Below are 19,391 nucleotides of genomic sequence, written 5' to 3'. Positions count from 1 at the left end.
GTACCATGGTACTCATAAAATGTAAAATGTAAAATGTACCATTGTAAATAAATAATAATACCACAATACCATTTCACACTTGGTAAGATTATTTGTAATCATTTTCCTCACCAGATGATGCATTTGCACAACTCTTACTGTACCAATCTTTCTACTTTAGTACATATTGACTCATATTTCTGTTCCGTCTTTACAGTTTGTCATTTTTGTTCTCATGTCCTCTTCCTCCACTGTTAGTACTTCCTCTAGCAAGCTTTTGCTCTCTATCAGGGTTGTGCAGGAAATGTTATACCACTTCCTTAGAGGTGACAAGTCTTCATGTGCAACACTGCCACTGGTAGAAATGAGGGGTCAGACTGTGGATCAGCACATTATGATGTGCTTTTGAGTGCATGGGATTCTTATGTTAGACAAACTGCCTTGTTGTACTGTAGATATGGATCTTAAACTACAGGAATACTGTCAAACAAGTGTGCAGCGGACTATGCCAGCCCTCTGTGATCTCTCACCATCAGGCCAATCCAAAAGTAGCAACATGAACTTGTGGGGGATGATAAAGTGAACTATGCCATAAAACTCAGCACAAAAGTCACTGAGTGGAACTCTTTTGGAAAATTTCAGGGTTGACTGAGGAGTAGACAAAGACTAATTCAGACAGGCTTTTGGTCAACCTGTCTGAATAGCTGCTCTGTTTAATTTTATTGCTTATTTCATTTTTATTCCTCATATATGTTTGGAACTTTTGTACTTTTTCTATTGATGTGAAGCACTTTGTGATTTTGTATCTGTGGAAGGGGCTATACAAATAAGCTTACCTAGTTACTGACTAATGAAGTCCACAGCTAAGCAAGCATATCAGAGGAACTGATAACATGGGTAGGCTACTGAGGGCAGGTCCAGGGAGGAGGGAGAGGAGCACCAGGGGCAGACCTAAAAAAGAGATCTTCTACTGCCATCCTGAGGGGGGCAGCTGGAATAATAAATAAAATAGAATATATTTTTAAAATGTGATAAAAACTACACTATCCCTGTGCAGTTTTTACAGTGCACAAATTACATTACAAAGAAAATGATGTCTGTCTTTAAATCATTAGCTCAGAAATGGCGAGTTTGACACAACAGTAAAATGCTGCGTAAACACTGATGTCTCAATATTAATTGTAAGTGCATGACTTTCACTTGTTCCACAGTGTTTTCACATTGTTGTATTGGTACTTTTACTAAAAAGAAGAGGATATGAATACTTCTCCCAAATCTTTCTCTCCTCAGGTTTATTTTTTGATAAAAATGTATGATGGCCTCAGATAATTATTGTAACTGTACAGTAGAGGGAGCACTGCCTCGGTTTCCTCCACCGAATGCAAATTTTCTTTCAGACTAGTTTGTTTACAATGCTCCTCTTGAATTAAAGGCAAATCTTCCCCATCTCAATGTCCCTTGCTTTGTAAGAAGTACAATAGCTACAACCAGCTCAATAGAAAAGACTCTTCCTAATACTGTTACACAAGGATTATGATACAATTCACCTTGACACTATTCAGTATCTGAGTTTTTCTGTTTGGTCAGAGAGAAATTGGAAAATTCACAAGCCTAGAAAACTACAACTGCAGCAATTACCCCTTGTCAGTTTACTAAAATGCACTTTTTCAGTTCTCTAAAAATGTATTTACAAAATTTAAATCACAAGTACAAGCTCAGTATACAGCTTGTTGAGACAAATAATGCTTCTAAGTTTAAGAATATAACATCCTAAAATATCACGTTACATAAAGAGCAGCAGTATTCCCGATACAGCATCAAATATGTTTACAGCTTCTCCTCTAAGAATTATCAACCACATCCAGCAGCTGTTTCACTGCGGCTGAAGCTGCAGACTGTTGATGAACACAGTCTGCAGCTCATTGATGTCGTCACTGGCCTCTATGGGGATGCTAAGCCTGCCTGGTGAGCTTGAAAGCCTACCAGCTGAGTCATACGATTGCTCAAAGCGACACTGGCTGAGATTTTCATAGTAGGAATCCCCGCATCCTCCCGCTGCACCCTGAAGACGCTCGTAGACGTCCAGGTAGTGGTGCTGCGGGGACAGGCGGCTGTAGTCCTGGGCCTGGTGCAGCACGTGATGGATTTGGAGGCGGTGTTCAGGCCCAGGGCTGTGACAGGGGCTGTGGGACGGGCTGTGGGGCATCAGGCAGGTCTGTAGGCAGCTATTCCTCCGCATGGCCCGGTGCAGGTCCAGTCGGGCGATCAGTGGCTTTCCAATGTTGATGCTTTTGGTCCAGTGGACAGGATCATCATCCATAGCTGGGAAGGTGCCCTGAAGGCACACGGTGAAGACCAGCTCCTCCTGTTGCATGAGAAGTAGATTATTGTCATGTAACTTTGTTCACTTTCATTTTTTGTTCACTTGTAATTTCTAAAGTCAGAAAACATTGCGGTGAAATTTTCATGATTATCTTTATACACTGAAATATACCTACATCTTCTCTCTAAGTTCCTCTTAGAATGAATTCTCCAATATTGTTGTTCAAAAACATGTACGTGAGAAACTTAAGCTTTGTGTTTATCCTTACCGTCATGCGGATAAACACAAAGCTTGTCCTGTTTTTTTAAGAGATTAGGCTTTTACATGAAAAGTCTCGTTGAGTTTTTACCCTGAGCTTCTGCAGTGAGCTGAGTCTGGTGTAGAGACAGTGCTGCGGCAGGCTGCTGGACAGGAGGTAGATCCCTGTCTCCTCTGGAGTCTCTCTGTTCATCTCTTTAGGATCCACATCGAGGTCCTGCAGTAAGGGGAGGAAGGAGGTAGCAGTGTACCGTTTGCACAAACACATGCACACACCCTCATTCTAAAATATTTTTAGTTGCATTTACAGTGCATGTGTTTTGACGCTTTGCTTTGTTTATAATAGTCCGTCAAGTATTAAGTAAAAAGTGAACTTTAATGAAGTTCTGATTTAAGGATTCGATTTTCCTACAAGGCTCCTGTTAGATTGGTAAGAAAGATGAGAATTTCCCTGCTCTTTCTTAATCCTGTCGAAAAAACCACCTTAAATAACATCTGAGCTATACCAAGGCCAAAGTGTCCCACAGGTGGTACGGCCTATTTTAAGGGGTTAATAACCAGTGTTCATGACAACATACTGACCTGTGAGAAGTCAGTCACGTGAGCTTGGCAGAAGGACATGTCCTCAGGTTTCTTAACGATGTGAGTGTAAATGACGAGCACATTGGAGAACTCTGCAGCGAAGCCCAACTTGATCTGAGCCCCGCAGTCAAAGTTGAGACTCATACTCTCAGGAAGCTCTGGAATAACACACAAAAACCAACATTTCAGTGCTACGCTTCACATTTGACGGATTTCTTGCTACATTTCCAAGTTCTCATGTAGTGTAATTTTATTTAAAATGAAAGCGAAAAAAAACCCCAAAAAACACAAAAGTTTTCCATTTTCTTTTTGTGTAACTCTTTACTTTAAATAAGTTACTTACTTTACGTACGTTTTACTATATTGTTATTCATTTCTATATTGTTATGCATTATCCTGTGGGCATCCATAAGTTTGAGGCAGAGGAGTTACATTAATAAACACTTAACGCTTATAACTACATTATATTAAATTATAAAGTATTTATTCAATGTTTATATAGTGCTAGCAAATGCTAAATTGGGGGACTTAAAATTAAGTTTTGCACTTTTTTTGTAACAGTGTCCTAATGTCATTTATCTTAAAACATGTCCACTTGTGTGTGCGTTTGTTTAATTTCAGTGTTTTCAAAGAATGTGACAAAAAATATTCTAACTTTTCTTTGTACATTACAACACCTGTCTGAAATTCCTACTATGTTTCATGCAAAAAAAGTCACTGGAAAAAGAAACAAAAAATATGTCTGAATCTTATCATGTTGTACAGCAGCAATTCCCAACTTGAGGGCGGAAATCCCCCAAGGAGTCCAAAGATGAGGGGTCACAAGATCATCCGATGCATAACAAGGAAGAAGAAATATATCTGTTTTTTCTGACTCAGAATTGTGAAATTGTTGAATTGTAAATCTCAGTCTTACGAGATACTGGACAATTTCACTACTTCAGGCCACTGAAAATCCTTCTAATGAAACAATCTGAGATGAGATAATCGCTATTAGCTTGAACTGTGACATTGGACAACCAGTGTTAACAATTTGCATGTATGACTGCAGAGGTTTCACTTCTGATATATTGTCGTGATACTTCCAACTACAAGGTTGAAACAATCCCAAAAACTACCAGAATTAATGTTAAGTTCCCCCCTGGAAAACCTGCAAATATTTATTATCTGATAGAAGAGGAAGATGTGATTGTGTTTGGGTGTTTCTCACTCCTCCAAACTTCTGTCCAGTCACCAGCAATCGACCTGATAACAACAGCTGCTTGGCTTAGGAAGCCTCTGTGTGTGCAAGTGTGTATAATATGAGAGAGCTTTGTGTGCTTCGTCAACATTAAGCAGAGTCAACATTTGAATGCTCGTGCAGTACTGAGCAGCAAGAAGCTAATGGTGCTTTCCCAGCACTGTGGTAACAAATGATTAACACATCTGTAAAGATAAAGCAGAGAGTTTGTGTTCTTAACTCACCGTGAGCCTTTGCCCACTGGCGGCTATGAGCATGAGCAAGATCAGCGCTGTCGCCGGGCAGGATGGGATCAGTCAGAGCTCTCCTCTCTGACAGGCTACTGCGGATCTCCAGAGCCTGCTTCCCCTTGGTAGCATCGAACTGACCCATGTCTGGACACAAGATATTATAAATCACATGTCAGCAAAATGTCCCAAGATATCAGTGAGTTGAAACTGGGTCCGACCAAAAGCATTTATAACACTGCGAGGAGGCAGGGAGCACTGTGAGGAGCATTTAATTGTATTATTTTAATTTACCCACCCTGACCTAATGTGAAACTCCATTAGCCCACAAGCAAGCCAATTTTAATTTTACAATTTTAACATTAATAATGCAAAGTACGTGGCATTTAATTTACTTTTTTACCATTTCATTAACAATAAACTGAAACACATCCTATGGGAAACACATTAACTTAAAAAATCATAATTAATTCATAATTCATAATTCATTATTTCATCACCAAACACAGCAAAGTTGAATATCATTATTCTTCATAGTAACTTGATAATCATCTGAGAAAAGTTGCATTTTATCAGCTCTTATTCCTGTGATTACACACAAAAAAACTACAGTACATAATCTTACCTCTGCATATATGACATATACTATATTTCTGATTTAACTCTAATATTCATTATTTACATCAGTACTTCTTGCAGGGCGACATAGGATGTTTTTATATAATGAGTTTCTGTTTCTGTTCTCACCCTCAGCGACTCTGTCCAGCACCACAGTGATCTTCTCATCGTCTAGCAGTCGCTTCTTCAAAAACTTGACAAACACGCCGTTAGTGAAGCCGCTGGAGCTCAGCTCGAAGGCCTCGGCATCTTGGCACCTGCACAGATCAAACAGAAGAAAAAGGCGTAAAAAATTTAGCTTGAAAAGAAAAAAAGCGTAAAAAATTTAGTTTTGAATGATACTTAATGGTTCAAACTCACGTAGCGTATCCAAAGACGATGTTGGCCGTGACCCTCAGGACAATGTTTGGAGTGCTGTCATCATGAATATTCCTGGAAAATTAAGAAAAGACTCAAATTGTTTACATTTGGACTGTTTTATTATTGGCTTGTCAGTCATATGTAAAACACTGAATTGCACTAACGTATACAAATACAGTTTGAGTGATTGATTTATTGATTAATGTAATAACTTAAAAAGATCGCCCCACTGACTCCATCACTCACCTCTTCCTGCACATGTCCAGCAGAAAAACATTGAGGCCTGTCTCCTTCTCCTGCATCAGTTTAAGGATGCTCTGCACACACAGACAGTTGGCCGACCGGTACGGGTTTGGTGCGTCTACCGGTACCATGAAACTGTTGCCGTAGTTCTCATATCCGTGACCAGCGTAGTACAGCAGACCTAAAGAGGGACGCGTTCATTTCAGTCAAGCAGCTTGGTTATAGAAGACCAAATCAAATTCTGGCAACATAAATAGGTCATGAAGGGTTTGACATGAATCTATGTAAAACCAAACAAGGTCAAGCTTTAGTTTGACATTACCTACTCCTTTCATTGGGCTTGATTTGGTATCAACCAGGAACTACATCCAGGAACTACAATCTGGGAATTTACTTGAGTATAGCTTTAATGTAAAACTAATGCCTCTATGCCACTGACCAAGAACCTAATCATTATTGTGTTTACAGTGAACTAATATGAAAATGAGTTTAACTGACCATGTTTTCATATATTCATCTTTTCTGATGTAAAGCCTTTATAACTCAGTTTTATTTGGCTTCACTGGGGTGTAGTTTAATCTGACCCAAGCTTATCACCTGAAGCATAATTCATGTTTTGGACTGTGAGTGTTTCTGGATCTAGGACCATATCCTGAACCATCCAGAGATACGTGAAATCCCAACACACCATAGACTCCCTTGTGAAGCAGCAGCAGGAACTCATCGACAGCGTTTCTCATCTCTGACTCTGTCAGGTCCAGCAGTGAAACCACCTTGAAGTTTAGCTGCCGCAGAAGGTTGGTGAGGTCGTACACGTCCACCATGGGGGCTTTGAGCTGCGGGTGGTTCTGGTAGGACAGATTGCCGATGAGCAGGGCCACTTTGTCAGTCGCTGGGAGGGGACACAGAAGAGGGTCCTAAAAGTGTCCTAAACAATATTCTGGCTTTGATGATCCCCAGTGACTGTACTGTATATTTTGAAGTTTTCTCCAACGTAGAATACATATATACAAATATTTTTTATTGCCTATTAATAATGCCTACTAAAGCCAGTTCACTGGCTCAACAGGAAGGGGCAAAATAACAGAGACTACAGACCACTACTGATGTCAGTGTCTAAGAGATTGAAAATTAATATAGAATATATAAGCAAATATTTTTGACAAGGAATCCTTAACTTGTATTATTAAAGAATTGAGTTGTGAGTGGATTAAATACATCTACTAAGGATGTAGTTTTTTTTACTGAAGCTGACGGAGGTATTGGTTCATTTTTTAAAGCAGTGTTGGTGAGGATGTAGACTCTTGTCTATTCAATTTGTGCTTTTTGTCGTCTTTTGTTGTTTTTTTCCTGTTTGTTGTCCTTTATATGTTACAATGAGGAAAAAATTCACTTTTAGCATCAAAAAAAGATCTGTAGAAAAATGGAACAGCACAAATGAAATTAGTGGTGATACAAGCCACAATTACAAAGAAATGCATGCAGGAAGGAAGTGGGTCAGAGTGCACTAAATACGAAACACCTTTAACATCTTTTAACTATCTGTAGTCATGAAATACCTTTAGGTGTTTCAATATGAACCCACCTCAGCGATGCCTGCAATTTTCCTTTTCAGATGACACTGTGTCCAAGAGACATTTATTAAACTCTATGGTATTTATTCATGTATTTTTCTCTGGTTATTTTTGGACTTCATTATGTTGTTAAGTCACAGCTGGTTATTTTTGTTTGCCTGTGTAGGTGCAGACATCATATGTTACAAGAAAGCAGCAAGTTTCACATCCTTATTTTGCTGCTCATTAACCAGGAAAAAACACCCCCACAGGATCCGTCATAAGAGCAGCACAGTTGACGTACAGTGCAGAGGAGCCTTTGCATCAGCCATGTTAATTACTAAAATATGTACAAAAAACATACAGTCGAGAACACGGTGATCATGGTTTCATAACTCACTAACACTTGCATAAAGAAGTGTGTTGAAAGAGACTTACCATAAAGCTGTTCTGGAATACTATTGAGGAAAAATTCACTGGAACCTGAAGCAAACACACGACAAAGGATCATATAGCAGGTGATGTGTGAGGAAAATATGTGTTCAAATAGATACGTATAAATACTTGACGACTACAATTAAATTTACTTACCTCCTCCAATGGCGTAAACATCATCTAGGAATCAAAAACATAAATATATCAGAATCATGTAAGATGAGCATTTCTAAGTTGGTTTTAGAAAAATTTTCTACTTAGGAAAGATTTAGGAAAAAAACTGATCAAAGAGAAAACAAGCCTCACAGCAACGGCAGTAGAGATGCTGAATCATCATAATTAAATAATTAATTAGGCTGGTGTTTTTCTTATTGTCAATGAATCCCATGAAAACCCAACAGTGAGTTAGTCCGTCAACATTTTACCACTTCCTCACCCTGTTTGCAACAGCAGCTTCAAGTCTATTGGTTTCTACTGAAGACATTCATCTTTTCTAGTAATTAGTGCATTTCTTGGGGACTACTTTAAGCTCCACATTAATACACATTTGATGCTATGGTGAGTATTTCACTGGGGTTGAGTCAAAATAAACTATATATAATAAAGCAATATGTCACCTGTGCACAGGTGTGGCTCAATAAGCCACTGCAAGACAACAATGGAGGTCAATGACAGAAAAATAAGCCTGACTTTGATACACAGACAATACTACAGGATTTGCTGAGCAGAATTCAATATTGGTTTTGGTCTTTTAATGGGATTTGTTGACAAAAAGACAGATATAGAATACTGCCATCCTTGAACATACAATTGACCGAAAATAATGACATCAGTCACACCAAAACTCATGCATGTAAAACCCGCAGATCAAACACCTGTGTTGGTTAGTGGTAGCGTATATTAATAATGATCCGGATTATGACCCGCATGCAGTTACAGGAACAATTTTGGGTTTTGAACAAAGTTAGACTCAACATTTGCATGCAGTTAATACCAGCTGATTGTTACCCTATTGCCATTTAGCACACCATGTACCAGGCTTTTCAACTCTACCTTCAGAGAACTCCATTGCCCCTGAAATCTGGACAGATATCCTTGGTGCTTCCAGTCAAGAACAGAGCAAATAATCACTCAGACATAATGACAAAGATAAATCTTGTTTCACTGGGCTGTAATCATGGTGTCAAAAAAACTTGTGGTGTGACATACCTATGACAACATCAACTTCATTGGTCCACATCCTCTCAGTGCTGCTGCTGATCTCACAGCGATACCTGCCGTGGTGATCCTGCATCACGTGAGGAATCTGAAATGCACACACACTTTTTATGCGGCCTTTTTCCCTAAAAAGGTTAGCTCTACTAGTAGTCAACAATGGTAGCTCTCAACAATTAAGTGAACCACAAAGGTAAACTCTAATATCTCATAACAAAACAGATATCAAATACCACCGCACCATGAGTTTCCTCTTTGTGGCGTTGCGGATCGGGACTCCATTTCTGTGCCACTGGTATCGAGGGATCGGCCGCCCCATGGCTCCACACTCCAGCTGAAGGGTTTCCCCAACATGTAGCCGCTGGGACTGAGGCTGGATCACCAACTTCAGCCGACCCTCTAAGGAATGATAACTCTGTCCTGGTCCTGGGGGAGAGAGGAGACATCATTAGTGATCATTAGTATCATCTAGTACATGCAACCAAAACGTTTTCCTGCTTAAGCTGGTATTGGGAAAAAGTACTACAGTTACTGGTTCAATTCTTACAGTAGTAACTTCCACTAAGGCAGTAAACATGTCCTGTCTTGAAACTGATGCAGACACATCAGAAATATGTAAAACAACAACCAAAGTAGTTCAAATGAAAAGAGAAACTAAAATTACTGCCTTACAGTTGTATGCCTCCACCACGCAGACTAGTTTCAGATCACCTCCCTGTTTATTCAGATTCATATAAAATATTAACAATTTCTGTGAAAAAGTTATGGCTAAAAAGTGTTTTGTGCAGTCACACTGGCTTTGACCTTTGACCTTTGACCAACAAAATCTAATCAGCGTCCAAATTTGAAGGGATTCCTTTGAAGAGTTCTCAAGATATCGCGTTCACAAGGCTAAAACTGCATTTTGTGAGGTCACCGTGGCCTTGACCTTTGACCTTTAGCCACCAAAATAAAATCACTTTGTCCTTGAGTCCAGGTGTACATTTGTACCAAATTTGAAGAAGTTCACTCACGGCGTTACAGAGATATTGCATCCACCAAATGGGATGTACATACAGATGGACAACCTGAAAAGAATCTGCCTCGCCAGCGCAGAGGCATAAAAACAAAAATGCATTTACAAACGCTGCAGCACAGCAGACTTTAACACGCGCAATATCTTACCATAAGACATGGAGACATTTAGGACATCCACCTGAGCCCACTGGCTGAATTCAAAAGTATCCCCGCAGTTGACCCTGCAGATGTAAAAGCCAGCATCCTTCAGATGGACCGGACTAATCATCAGGTCTGGAGAGAAGCTGTTTGGCACCTGAGGAGGTGAAAATGTGAATCATTTTTACCAACAAGCACATCTCATCTCCTCGCCCCCACTTCGTACCCACTCCCCTTTGCTCACTCTACCAACTCATCTAAGAATTTGTCTTGTGTCCCTGTGTATCTCATAGAACGCGGAAGTTGCATTGTAGGGTTTGCGTGTCCCAGCATCATTGGAAAAATGCCATTTCAGAGGTGTTTCCGAGCTGCGATGAACATTGTTCAAGGTAAATCAATCTATACGTATAATTTTTGTGTACGAAATGATATAATTTTGAAATGGCGGATGGTTTTTCTAAAGAAAACTTGTCTCAGATGCGAGAGGAAAAGGGGAACAGTTAGTAGTTTCCACTGTGTTCTGTACAAATTCAGTGGACATTTATACATACAATAAAATTCAGCACATTTGAAGGTTGTAATAAGAGTCTGTTTAGACACCTGATTCCTTCACCACAGGAACAGAGGATGGATGAAAGTCAGAACTGATTTGTCTGGCAGATTTATAATCTTACATATTCTTATTTTGGGTTAGGTTAATAAAGGAATGATACAGATATGTTTCTCAATCTGGGAATGCAGCCAGAAGAGTGGTTTGCCTGGTGATAAAACATGTTTGGTGTATACCAACATATCATGTATTCGATCTTTATCTAAGCTTCTTTTAGTGGTTTAATAAGTAAAACAGAGCAAAGAAAACACAGCAAGGACCTATACATTTCTTAAAGTTGCAGTATTAGAGACGCAAAAGGGAGCCATGGGTAAGAATTTCAAAGAGGAGGAGATGATTCACAGCAACACAGCAGACACAAAGAGGTCTTAACAAAAACAACTTACCGTGTGTGTGTGTGTGTGTGTGTGTGTGTGTGTGTGGTGTGTGTGTGTGTGTGTGTGTGTGAGATAGCTCACCTCTTCCTTACTCTTGAACCACTGGTACTGCGCTGGAGATTTCCCCACAGCATGGCAGCTGAGGCGCAGATTGTGGCCAGATATAAGAGCCACTGACTGGGGCTGAATGAGAATCTGCAAGGCTGAACACGCAAATACAAGCATTTGTATATTACAATTTAAATATCAGTATAAGGGAAACCATGATTGTATTTTATATTCTAAGCATACATTTATAGTAGTGACCATAAAAGTAATCAAATATAATATTCCATGCATCAAATGTATTCATATCAGTGAAGTAAGGCTCAATATTCATGTTTTAACTTAAGTGTGAAACGACTAATGAAGGTGCAATGTGGGCAAAGAACACGTATAATGGAAAATGATCTCAGAAAAACACTTTAGTTCAGTGTGAACGTCTTATGCTGAAGCAGACATCTTTTTAAAAAAAAAAAATATTTGTTAGCTGTACTATTAAATGTCACCTTTGGTGGCTGTGCTCAAACAAAGGTTAATTAAAAATAAATGTTTCACAGGGATGCCAGAATCCACCTCAGGCCAGTAGCACACAACCAGCAAGAAATGCTAAGTCATGCACATGTCTACACCTCACACCTATATGGGGTCAAATTAAGTTCAAAATTATTTTGGAGCTTGTAAAGTGATGTTCACAAATAATTCCAAAGTGTGAGGTTGTAAATCACCCTTTAAAAACCTGTAAAATAAATCTGTACCTACGACCCTACCAATAATATAATTCTGGAGTTAAAGCATAATCATATGTTTCCTCTTCCAAAAACCAAACTGATTGAACCCTGACTTAACTTATGGAAGCAAATTATTCCCATAATAATTTGAATTCTAATGATAATTTGAATTAATGATTTGCTTCCATAGCAACTGGCCTGGTAATGTACTGTAAGTGTGGTCCAGGCTCCATGAAGTGAGTCATAAATTCCCCTTTAAGATTAAAATACAACACAGAGAACAAACATCAAGCTGCTTTGGATGCTTGACAACGTAATAACAGGCTCGGAGGTGGTTCTACTGTACCTGATGCTTTCAGGCATTGCACGGCCTCCGAGTTGCCCAGAGTTTGAAGGTAGTCCATCAGGTGACCCGTGGTGCAGCCTCGTTCTCCCATCAGCCTCAGCAGCATGCGGCTCGGGCTGCCCTCCAGCTCCAACACCTTCAGAGAACACATCTCCATGTCGTCTGAGCTGGAGAATGATGCAGGAGATTGACAGCACGTCACATTTCGGTTATTAGTCTAATTTTATCTCTGGACAGAGGGCCCTAGAGGCAATGAATACTCGGGTTGCACTTAGAGCTGCAACAATTACTCGATTAATCAATTAGTCGATCGGGAGAGAATGAATCTGCGACTATTTTGATCACTGAATTTAGTCTTTATTTAAGCAAAAATGCAAAACATTTGTTGGTTGCAGCTTCTCACATGTGACAATTGAATTTCTGTGTCATATTGAGTTGTAAATCGAATACCTTTGGACTATTAATCAGACTAAACAAGACATTTGAGGAGCTCCAGGAAAGTAAAATGGGCATATTTTCTGGGCACTATTTTCTGACGTTATAAATACAAAACGATTCATCCGTTAATAGCAGAAATTAATTGGCAGATTCATTCATAATGAAAATGACTTAGTTGTAGTCCTAGTTTCATGTACTTATCTTTCAGATCATCTTTCCCAACCTCTATTCATACGTGCACAGTGTCAAGTACCTCATAGACACAAAGACAGGGTAGACAAGGTAAAGCACTGATCCATCTGTCTATCTATCTATCTATGATGGTTTTAACAACGATAGCCTTGTATCAGTGACTGTCTGCAGGATATAGTCTGAATCATTTTTCAACCTACCTGACTTTTAAACGTCTCTCATTGCCGACTATCTCTCCAAGTTTTCGCCATCCTTTGGTGCTGGATTTGTCCAACACCTCGCAGAGTTTCTTCACAACCGGCTCCTTCAACAAGTTAATCTTTGTGGACCGGTCCAAAGAATCCGACATGGCAGCCAGCAAGAAAAGTCTACCATCGACGCGTTTCTATCAGATCGGAGACACTCGTATTACACTTGACAACAATTCACTTCAAGAAAAAAAGTCTACTTCCTGGAAGAAACTATGAAAGTGATACAGACACACCTACTACACCGTCTGGTTTTCCCCCCACGCAGCAGCGTGCTGCTTTTGCCAAAGATTGTATATGCGTCGAGATAAGACACTGTAGGTGAACGTTTGGTTAAAATGCTGACCTAAATTAACGTGAATTCGGAGTTTAAGATAAATTTTACAAATACATTTTTACCTCCTATTATGCAATAAATTCACACTTTTCAGGTGAGCGGCCTGACTGAAATACACTTCGATATGTTTAGATTTGAGGCCTATTACAGTTTTTAGTAGCCTAGTATTTTGCTGCTGAACAACTGATGGCCAGATGAACTTGGAAGAGGACCCAGAGCAAAAAGTTGTTGTTCGGACCTGTTGACCGCTACCAGTTGTTAATGAGCATACACTATCAGTGACTTACTTTGACAGTGAAAACAACATAAAAACGCAATGATTCTCAGGCAAGTTCTGCAGTGAGTATTTATTTTTCTCTATGATTTCCAAGCAGGTTTCCCACTGAGCAAGCAACGTCTGTGGACGTCCAATTCTAGTTGATATCACGTCCGTCCGTCCAGGCCACAATCTGGACGTCTATATGACAGCCAGAACTAGTCGATAAATGACATTGAGTGAAGTAGTCCAGCCTGGCCCAATTTTGGACGTCTAATTACAGACAGAACTAGTTGAAAATAGACGTTCTGAGAGGCCACAATCTGGACGTTTATATGACAGCCAGAACTAGTCGATAAATGACATTGAATGAAGTAGTCCAGCCTGGCCCAATTTTGGACGTCTATTTACAGACAGAACTAGTTGAAATGAGACGTTCTGACCGACCACAATCTGGACGTCTATATGACAGCCAGAACTAGTCGATAAATGACATTGAGTGAAGTAGTCCAGCCTGGCCCAATTTTGGACGTCTACTTACAGACAGAACTAGTTGAAATGAGACGTTCTGACAGGCCATAATCTGGACGCTTATATGACAGCCAGAACTAGTCGATAAATGACATTGAATGAAGTAGTCCAGCCTGGCCCAATTTTGGACGTCTAATTACAGACAGAACTAGTTGAAAATAGACGTTCTGAGAGGCCACAATCTGGACGTTTATATGACAGCCAGAACTAGTCGATAAATGACATTGAGTGAAGTAGTCCAGTCTGGCCCAATTTTGGACGTCTATTTAGAGACAGAACTAGTTGAAATGAGACGTTCTGACAGGCCACAATCTGGACGTTTATATGACAGCCTGAACTAGTCGATAAATGACATTGAGTGAAGTAGTCCAGCCTGGCCCGATTTTGGACGTCTACTTACAGACAGAACTAGTTGAAATGAGACGTTCTGACCGACCACAATCTGGACGTCTATTTGACAGCCTGATTTAGTTGATAAATGACACTGAGTAAAGTCGTCCATCCTGGCCCAATTTTGGACGGCTACAGACAACCAGAACTAGTGTAAATGAGACATTCCGATAGGCCACAATCTGGACGTCTATATGACAGCCTGAATTAGTTAATAAATTACATTGAGTGAGGCAAGGCAGGCCCCTTAGAGCTGTTTTTTTGTCATGAAGAGTGAGGTTTCAATGGCTGTTCTCCATTGATCTGCCTGTACAGCATAGACTTCTTAAAAATTAACCAATACTCAGCAATATTCATTGTTTTTAGTAATACTTCAATGATTTTTGGAGGTTTATGTTACTTGCAACTTGTTGCCATGCAAATAAATAGTAGTTTGAATTCAAAATCACAGAGACTAAGCCAAAACCTGAGTACCTGGGAAAATATATATATTTTCATCATAAATGTTGCATTTTGGTGTATTTCCATCAGGTTTACAGTTACAATTGTTGTATAGGAGTTGGAAAACAAATTCAGCAGAAAAATTGGCTACTGGAACTTGGTTAATGGTTATAGTGCTTTATTGTTATAGTGCATTTTTACAAGGCAAGGATAAAAAATTCCTTTGTTGCATCTTGACTCTATAGAAATGGTTTAAATACCATGGATTCATGTTAGCTTCTTTCAAAAGTGACCAGAATAATGAATATAGGCCATATGGTTGAGGAGTTATTCCTGATTTGGGCAGGTTTTGCCTCCGGATTCAGAGATTAAAAAAAAAAAAACGTTTTCCGTATGCAGTACCGGCAGCCATCCTAACATCAATAACTTGAATTAATCTATTTATCCACATATTCCCCGTTTGTTAATAATAATTTGTCATTTTTTTTATAGAATATAGAATATTTTTTATTTAACAACTGTCTCTGTGGTTTGGTATTTAAAACATTTTTGGCTGTAAGGTCGTACGGTATTAATAAAGTTCGGTTGAATTAACCAATCACGTTCTTGTTACCAGACTGATATCCTTCCGCTGTGAAAGTAGTTCTACTTTTATAGTGGTGATTAATAATTTAATTGGGACTCGTAGTGGTTAACATTGCCTTTAACGACTATTTCAACCTTTTATGAAATGACATTGCTTTTTTAATCGAGCCAACTTGCCAGGAAAGTTTTCTATAGTGCTGTCGCACGGATGGATATGAAGTCTGCAAGGAATTGTACAATCACACAGTGGACTTGGCAGTTACTCGGCTCGTGCAGATCGTAAGGTAAGAAATTAAACTAAACTTCCATAAAACCCTAAAACGAAAGTCTTTGTAAAACACACATGACATTGTTAGGCAATTTATCAAGTCTCATTTTGTACATACGACTTGGAAAACAACGTTTGCTAGAATTTTTTTTTTTTTTGGCGCCTGCTAGCAAACCGCTTCGTATAACGTTAGCATAATGTTAGCGCCACTTGGGCCGTTAGGTTAACTTGGTTGTGACTACAGGCAACATTTACAGATCAGGTAGTTTTGCAGTTAGAGGAAATGTGCTTCCTAACTCTCTTATTATTTTATGCATCCAGGTTAAAAACGTTATATTGCTGTTTATTCCTAAATTCAAAATCTGCTTTTTTTGGATGCACAAAAGCTAATGTTATCTGTTTTAAATGGGAGTGCGGTAGGCTTCATATCAGACTTTTCCCTTTATGAATAATTTAATTTGTTTTAGTACGAAAAATAATATAGTTTTTCATATGATTTTCTACATATATTTAAGGCCAGAGGCTGTGTGTGCGAGTGACAGTTAGTGAGAGCCAGCCTATGCTGGCTAGAATGGGCCGTGTGAACTGGAAAAGCTGAATGTGCAGGGGCTAGCCTAAGGGACAGTAAGAGTATATAATATTTCGTAATGACTCATTGAGACGGACTGGGAACATTATCTTTTAAGTAGAGAATGTCGAGCTGTATGTTTACTTCTTTACCTGAGGAAGATGAGGTCGAAAGAAGTATTCCTATCATAAATAAGACAGTAACTTTGTGTTTAGTTGGAAATCTTAAAATTGTCATGTTAGATGTCATAATATAAATCTTCATATAATCTTTAAATTATCAGATGGTGTGATCTTTTTGTAAATTATGGTGGTTTTAATTCTACTGATCTGACATGCCCACTCCAAACTCCCCTGTCCTCAATTTCCGTGACAGCCAGCTGTCGCAAAGCTTAAACTTCTCGAGACTCAACACAGACAACTCACGCTGCTGTCTATTTTGAAATACTTAGTTGTTGAGGATGACACGTCTAAGAAATACAAAATACAATTCGTGTGAAAGCTTTAGAGTGCACAGTTTACCACAGTCCTCAGCTAGTATTAGCTGCTGCAATGTCTAACTACTGTTGTGTTCTTTTAATGCCCTCGTTTAATTAGACTTATGTGTCCTACAGAGGTAATGCACAGTTGACAGATGGTCATCAACCCCACCATGGTTATTCTGTAGAGAATATTTTGAATAATTCAGTATTTTCAGTTGTCTGGCTGGTCCTTTAATATAGTTTTGTATGTGATCAGTCTGCAGTTTCACTTTATTTTCTTGTATCATCATGTAGCTATTAGTCTAATTTGTTGTACTTAACATCGCCATTGTAGAATGTAACAATTCATTTTAATGCAAAATGTTTTTCTGACATCTTAATACACTTGATAAATATGTTTTTTATATCTTCATAGAGAAAAGAAGAGCTGCCAACCAGGTAAGTTCACTATTAAGACATGTCCTTGACATTTTGTTATCATTCAGCTTTGTGGAAGAGTTTCTCTATATTGCTTGAATTAAATTGTTGTGATTTTCTTTTAAAATGAGAAAATATACAAGCTACCTACACTGTTTCCCCACAGAATTAAATCAACATGCAGATAACTAGCATTGTTGATCGTGACTGACTGAATATTCTGGTGTTGACTTTTCAGGTTCATCTAAGTCATACAGCAGGGAGAGGTCCACTGCATGTAAGTATAGCCATTCATCGTATATATAAAATCAGCATGCAGATAACTAGCATTGTTGATCATGACTGACTGAGTCCCACCCGCGTTCAGGCACCGTCTCAATCCCCCTTCTCTTGTTGAGTGAAAGAAGGGCAGCGCATACCTTGTGGATACAGTAACTGTTACAGTAAAATGGTTGCAAAATGTGACTAAATGGAGCCATGCACTTTATCAGCAACAGAGACTTCACACCCCACGGACCACATTTTCTTAACCATAATGATATGTAAAGCAGTCCTCCACCATCATTTCAGTTGCGCTGCATTTGACAAATGTCTGCTGTGTGATCCAAACTCCACAAACATACATTTACGAAGGGAGAGCAGTCACAGGACTGGGATAGTCAGGTATAGGGCGTTCGATCACAAAATATCAATATGTCAGAACGTGTCTCTGCCTAGCAATTAATGTTACTAGTATTTCTTGTGCTCAAGTAGCCTACAACACAGTGACTCGACTTAAAGTTTAAACATAAGTAACTTACTATTAATTTCGAGACGTCTTAGTTTTTTAAGGGAGGTGCTTAGCAAAGGGTCAATTAATGAAGCTGCAAATGGAGGACCCATGAAGCATGTGCTTCTTAAACTAGAGACTCTTGATGTACTTGTCTTGTTATTTGTGCATCAGGACAGTACAAACTTGGATTAGCTAACACAATGTGCCACATGAGTTATAGTTGATGGAAATGGTTGTTCATACAGAAATTTAGATATAAAAAAAAGTTTTAATATAAATGTTAAAAATCTAATTTATTTTAGCCATTTACAAAATACGGAGACGGAGAGAAACTCAAGGTTCATTGAAGAAACCTGCTCCTGACAAGGTTAGGTTCATAGATTCAGTTACCATAGTCATACTCAGAGGTTAACTTACTTCAGTTTCTCAGGTGTGATTTTCCTCCCTTTCTGAAATGGAAAGCCCAGTTTCCCTCATTTAGGGTTAACAGACTCAGAGTTTTCACTATAAACCTGCTTTCTGACACGGGCCTCTGAACAGTAGCATCATTATGTATTGACACAGGCTTTCAATTTGGCTCCTCTGAGGATGTATTCACATGATTTTTTTGTTGTTTGTTTTTTGATATTATTCTTTTTTATTTTAGCTGCTGTTATGCAATGGGATTCTGCTGCGACGGAGGCGCAAATCAGATCTGCAGCTGCAGATCACTTGAAGCATGCCCCGGGACGAGTTGGAGGAGGAGGTTACAATTAGGTCTTGTTAGCAACTAAATTTTTACTCTTTTCTAATTTTAAATACTTTTATATATTAATAGTTTTGTTATTTTCGTTTTATTCAATGTTCACTGTTGTACAATGTATTTTAAATGTGTTCGTGGCTTTTCATCAAAGTTCTTGAATAAAATTGGATAGTGTGAATCTTAAATCGGCTAATTACCTGTCATCCTTACATCTATCCCCAGCAGTGTTACAGCTCACCCCAGTGGGGAGGTTGTAACTATTAGATGTATTAGATGTTCACTTCGATAATTAATGAAGTCCAATACTTTTATGTGTTGTAGACAAATATGGATACTGTGTGTCGACAACTGTTGAGTCATTGATGATCAAACAGAAAGTGATACTATATCATATCATATGAGAATGAATGCTCACTCACTCACTGTCACACACA

The 19,391-nt window shown here is 38.9% G+C and overlaps 1 protein-coding gene and 1 long non-coding RNA gene across 3 annotated transcripts; one reads left to right on the top strand and one right to left on the bottom strand.

Moving 5' to 3' along the window:
• Positions 1-1,254: 1,254 nt before the first annotated feature.
• On the bottom strand, positions 1,255-13,377 carry malt1 (MALT paracaspase 1). Of its 2 annotated transcripts, XM_056376737.1 has the most exons (17): positions 13,122-13,377; positions 12,292-12,458; positions 11,257-11,378; positions 10,198-10,345; positions 9,275-9,459; positions 9,028-9,124; positions 8,872-8,919; positions 7,975-7,998; positions 7,822-7,866; positions 6,519-6,722; positions 5,834-6,011; positions 5,588-5,659; positions 5,357-5,484; positions 4,607-4,756; positions 3,143-3,300; positions 2,652-2,777; positions 1,255-2,344 (listed from the first exon to the last, which is right to left on the bottom strand). In XM_056376737.1, the coding sequence occupies exons 1-17, from the start codon at positions 13,268-13,270 to the stop codon at positions 1,853-1,855; spliced, it is 2,493 nt and encodes an 830-aa protein (XP_056232712.1). In that variant the 5' UTR covers positions 13,271-13,377; the 3' UTR covers positions 1,255-1,852. The 2 variants fall into 2 exon arrangements, with proteins under 2 accessions (XP_056232712.1, XP_056232713.1); XM_056376738.1 differs by lacking the exon at positions 8,872-8,919.
• A 540-nt stretch (positions 13,378-13,917) lies between these two features.
• Positions 13,918-19,142, top strand: LOC130169077 (uncharacterized). Its single transcript, XR_008827787.1, has 4 exons — positions 13,918-15,993; positions 17,442-17,464; positions 17,682-17,720; positions 18,862-19,142. It is a non-coding gene; the product is annotated as an uncharacterized LOC130169077 (long non-coding RNA).
• The last annotated feature ends 249 nt before the right edge of the window (positions 19,143-19,391 follow it).

This window comes from Seriola aureovittata, chromosome 5 (assembly GCF_021018895.1).
Source record: "Seriola aureovittata isolate HTS-2021-v1 ecotype China chromosome 5, ASM2101889v1, whole genome shotgun sequence".
Classification (NCBI taxonomy): domain Eukaryota; kingdom Metazoa; phylum Chordata; class Actinopteri; order Carangiformes; family Carangidae; genus Seriola; species Seriola aureovittata.
Note: the sequence above shows the minus strand (reverse complement) of the source record. Positions and strands in the feature narration are given on the sequence as shown.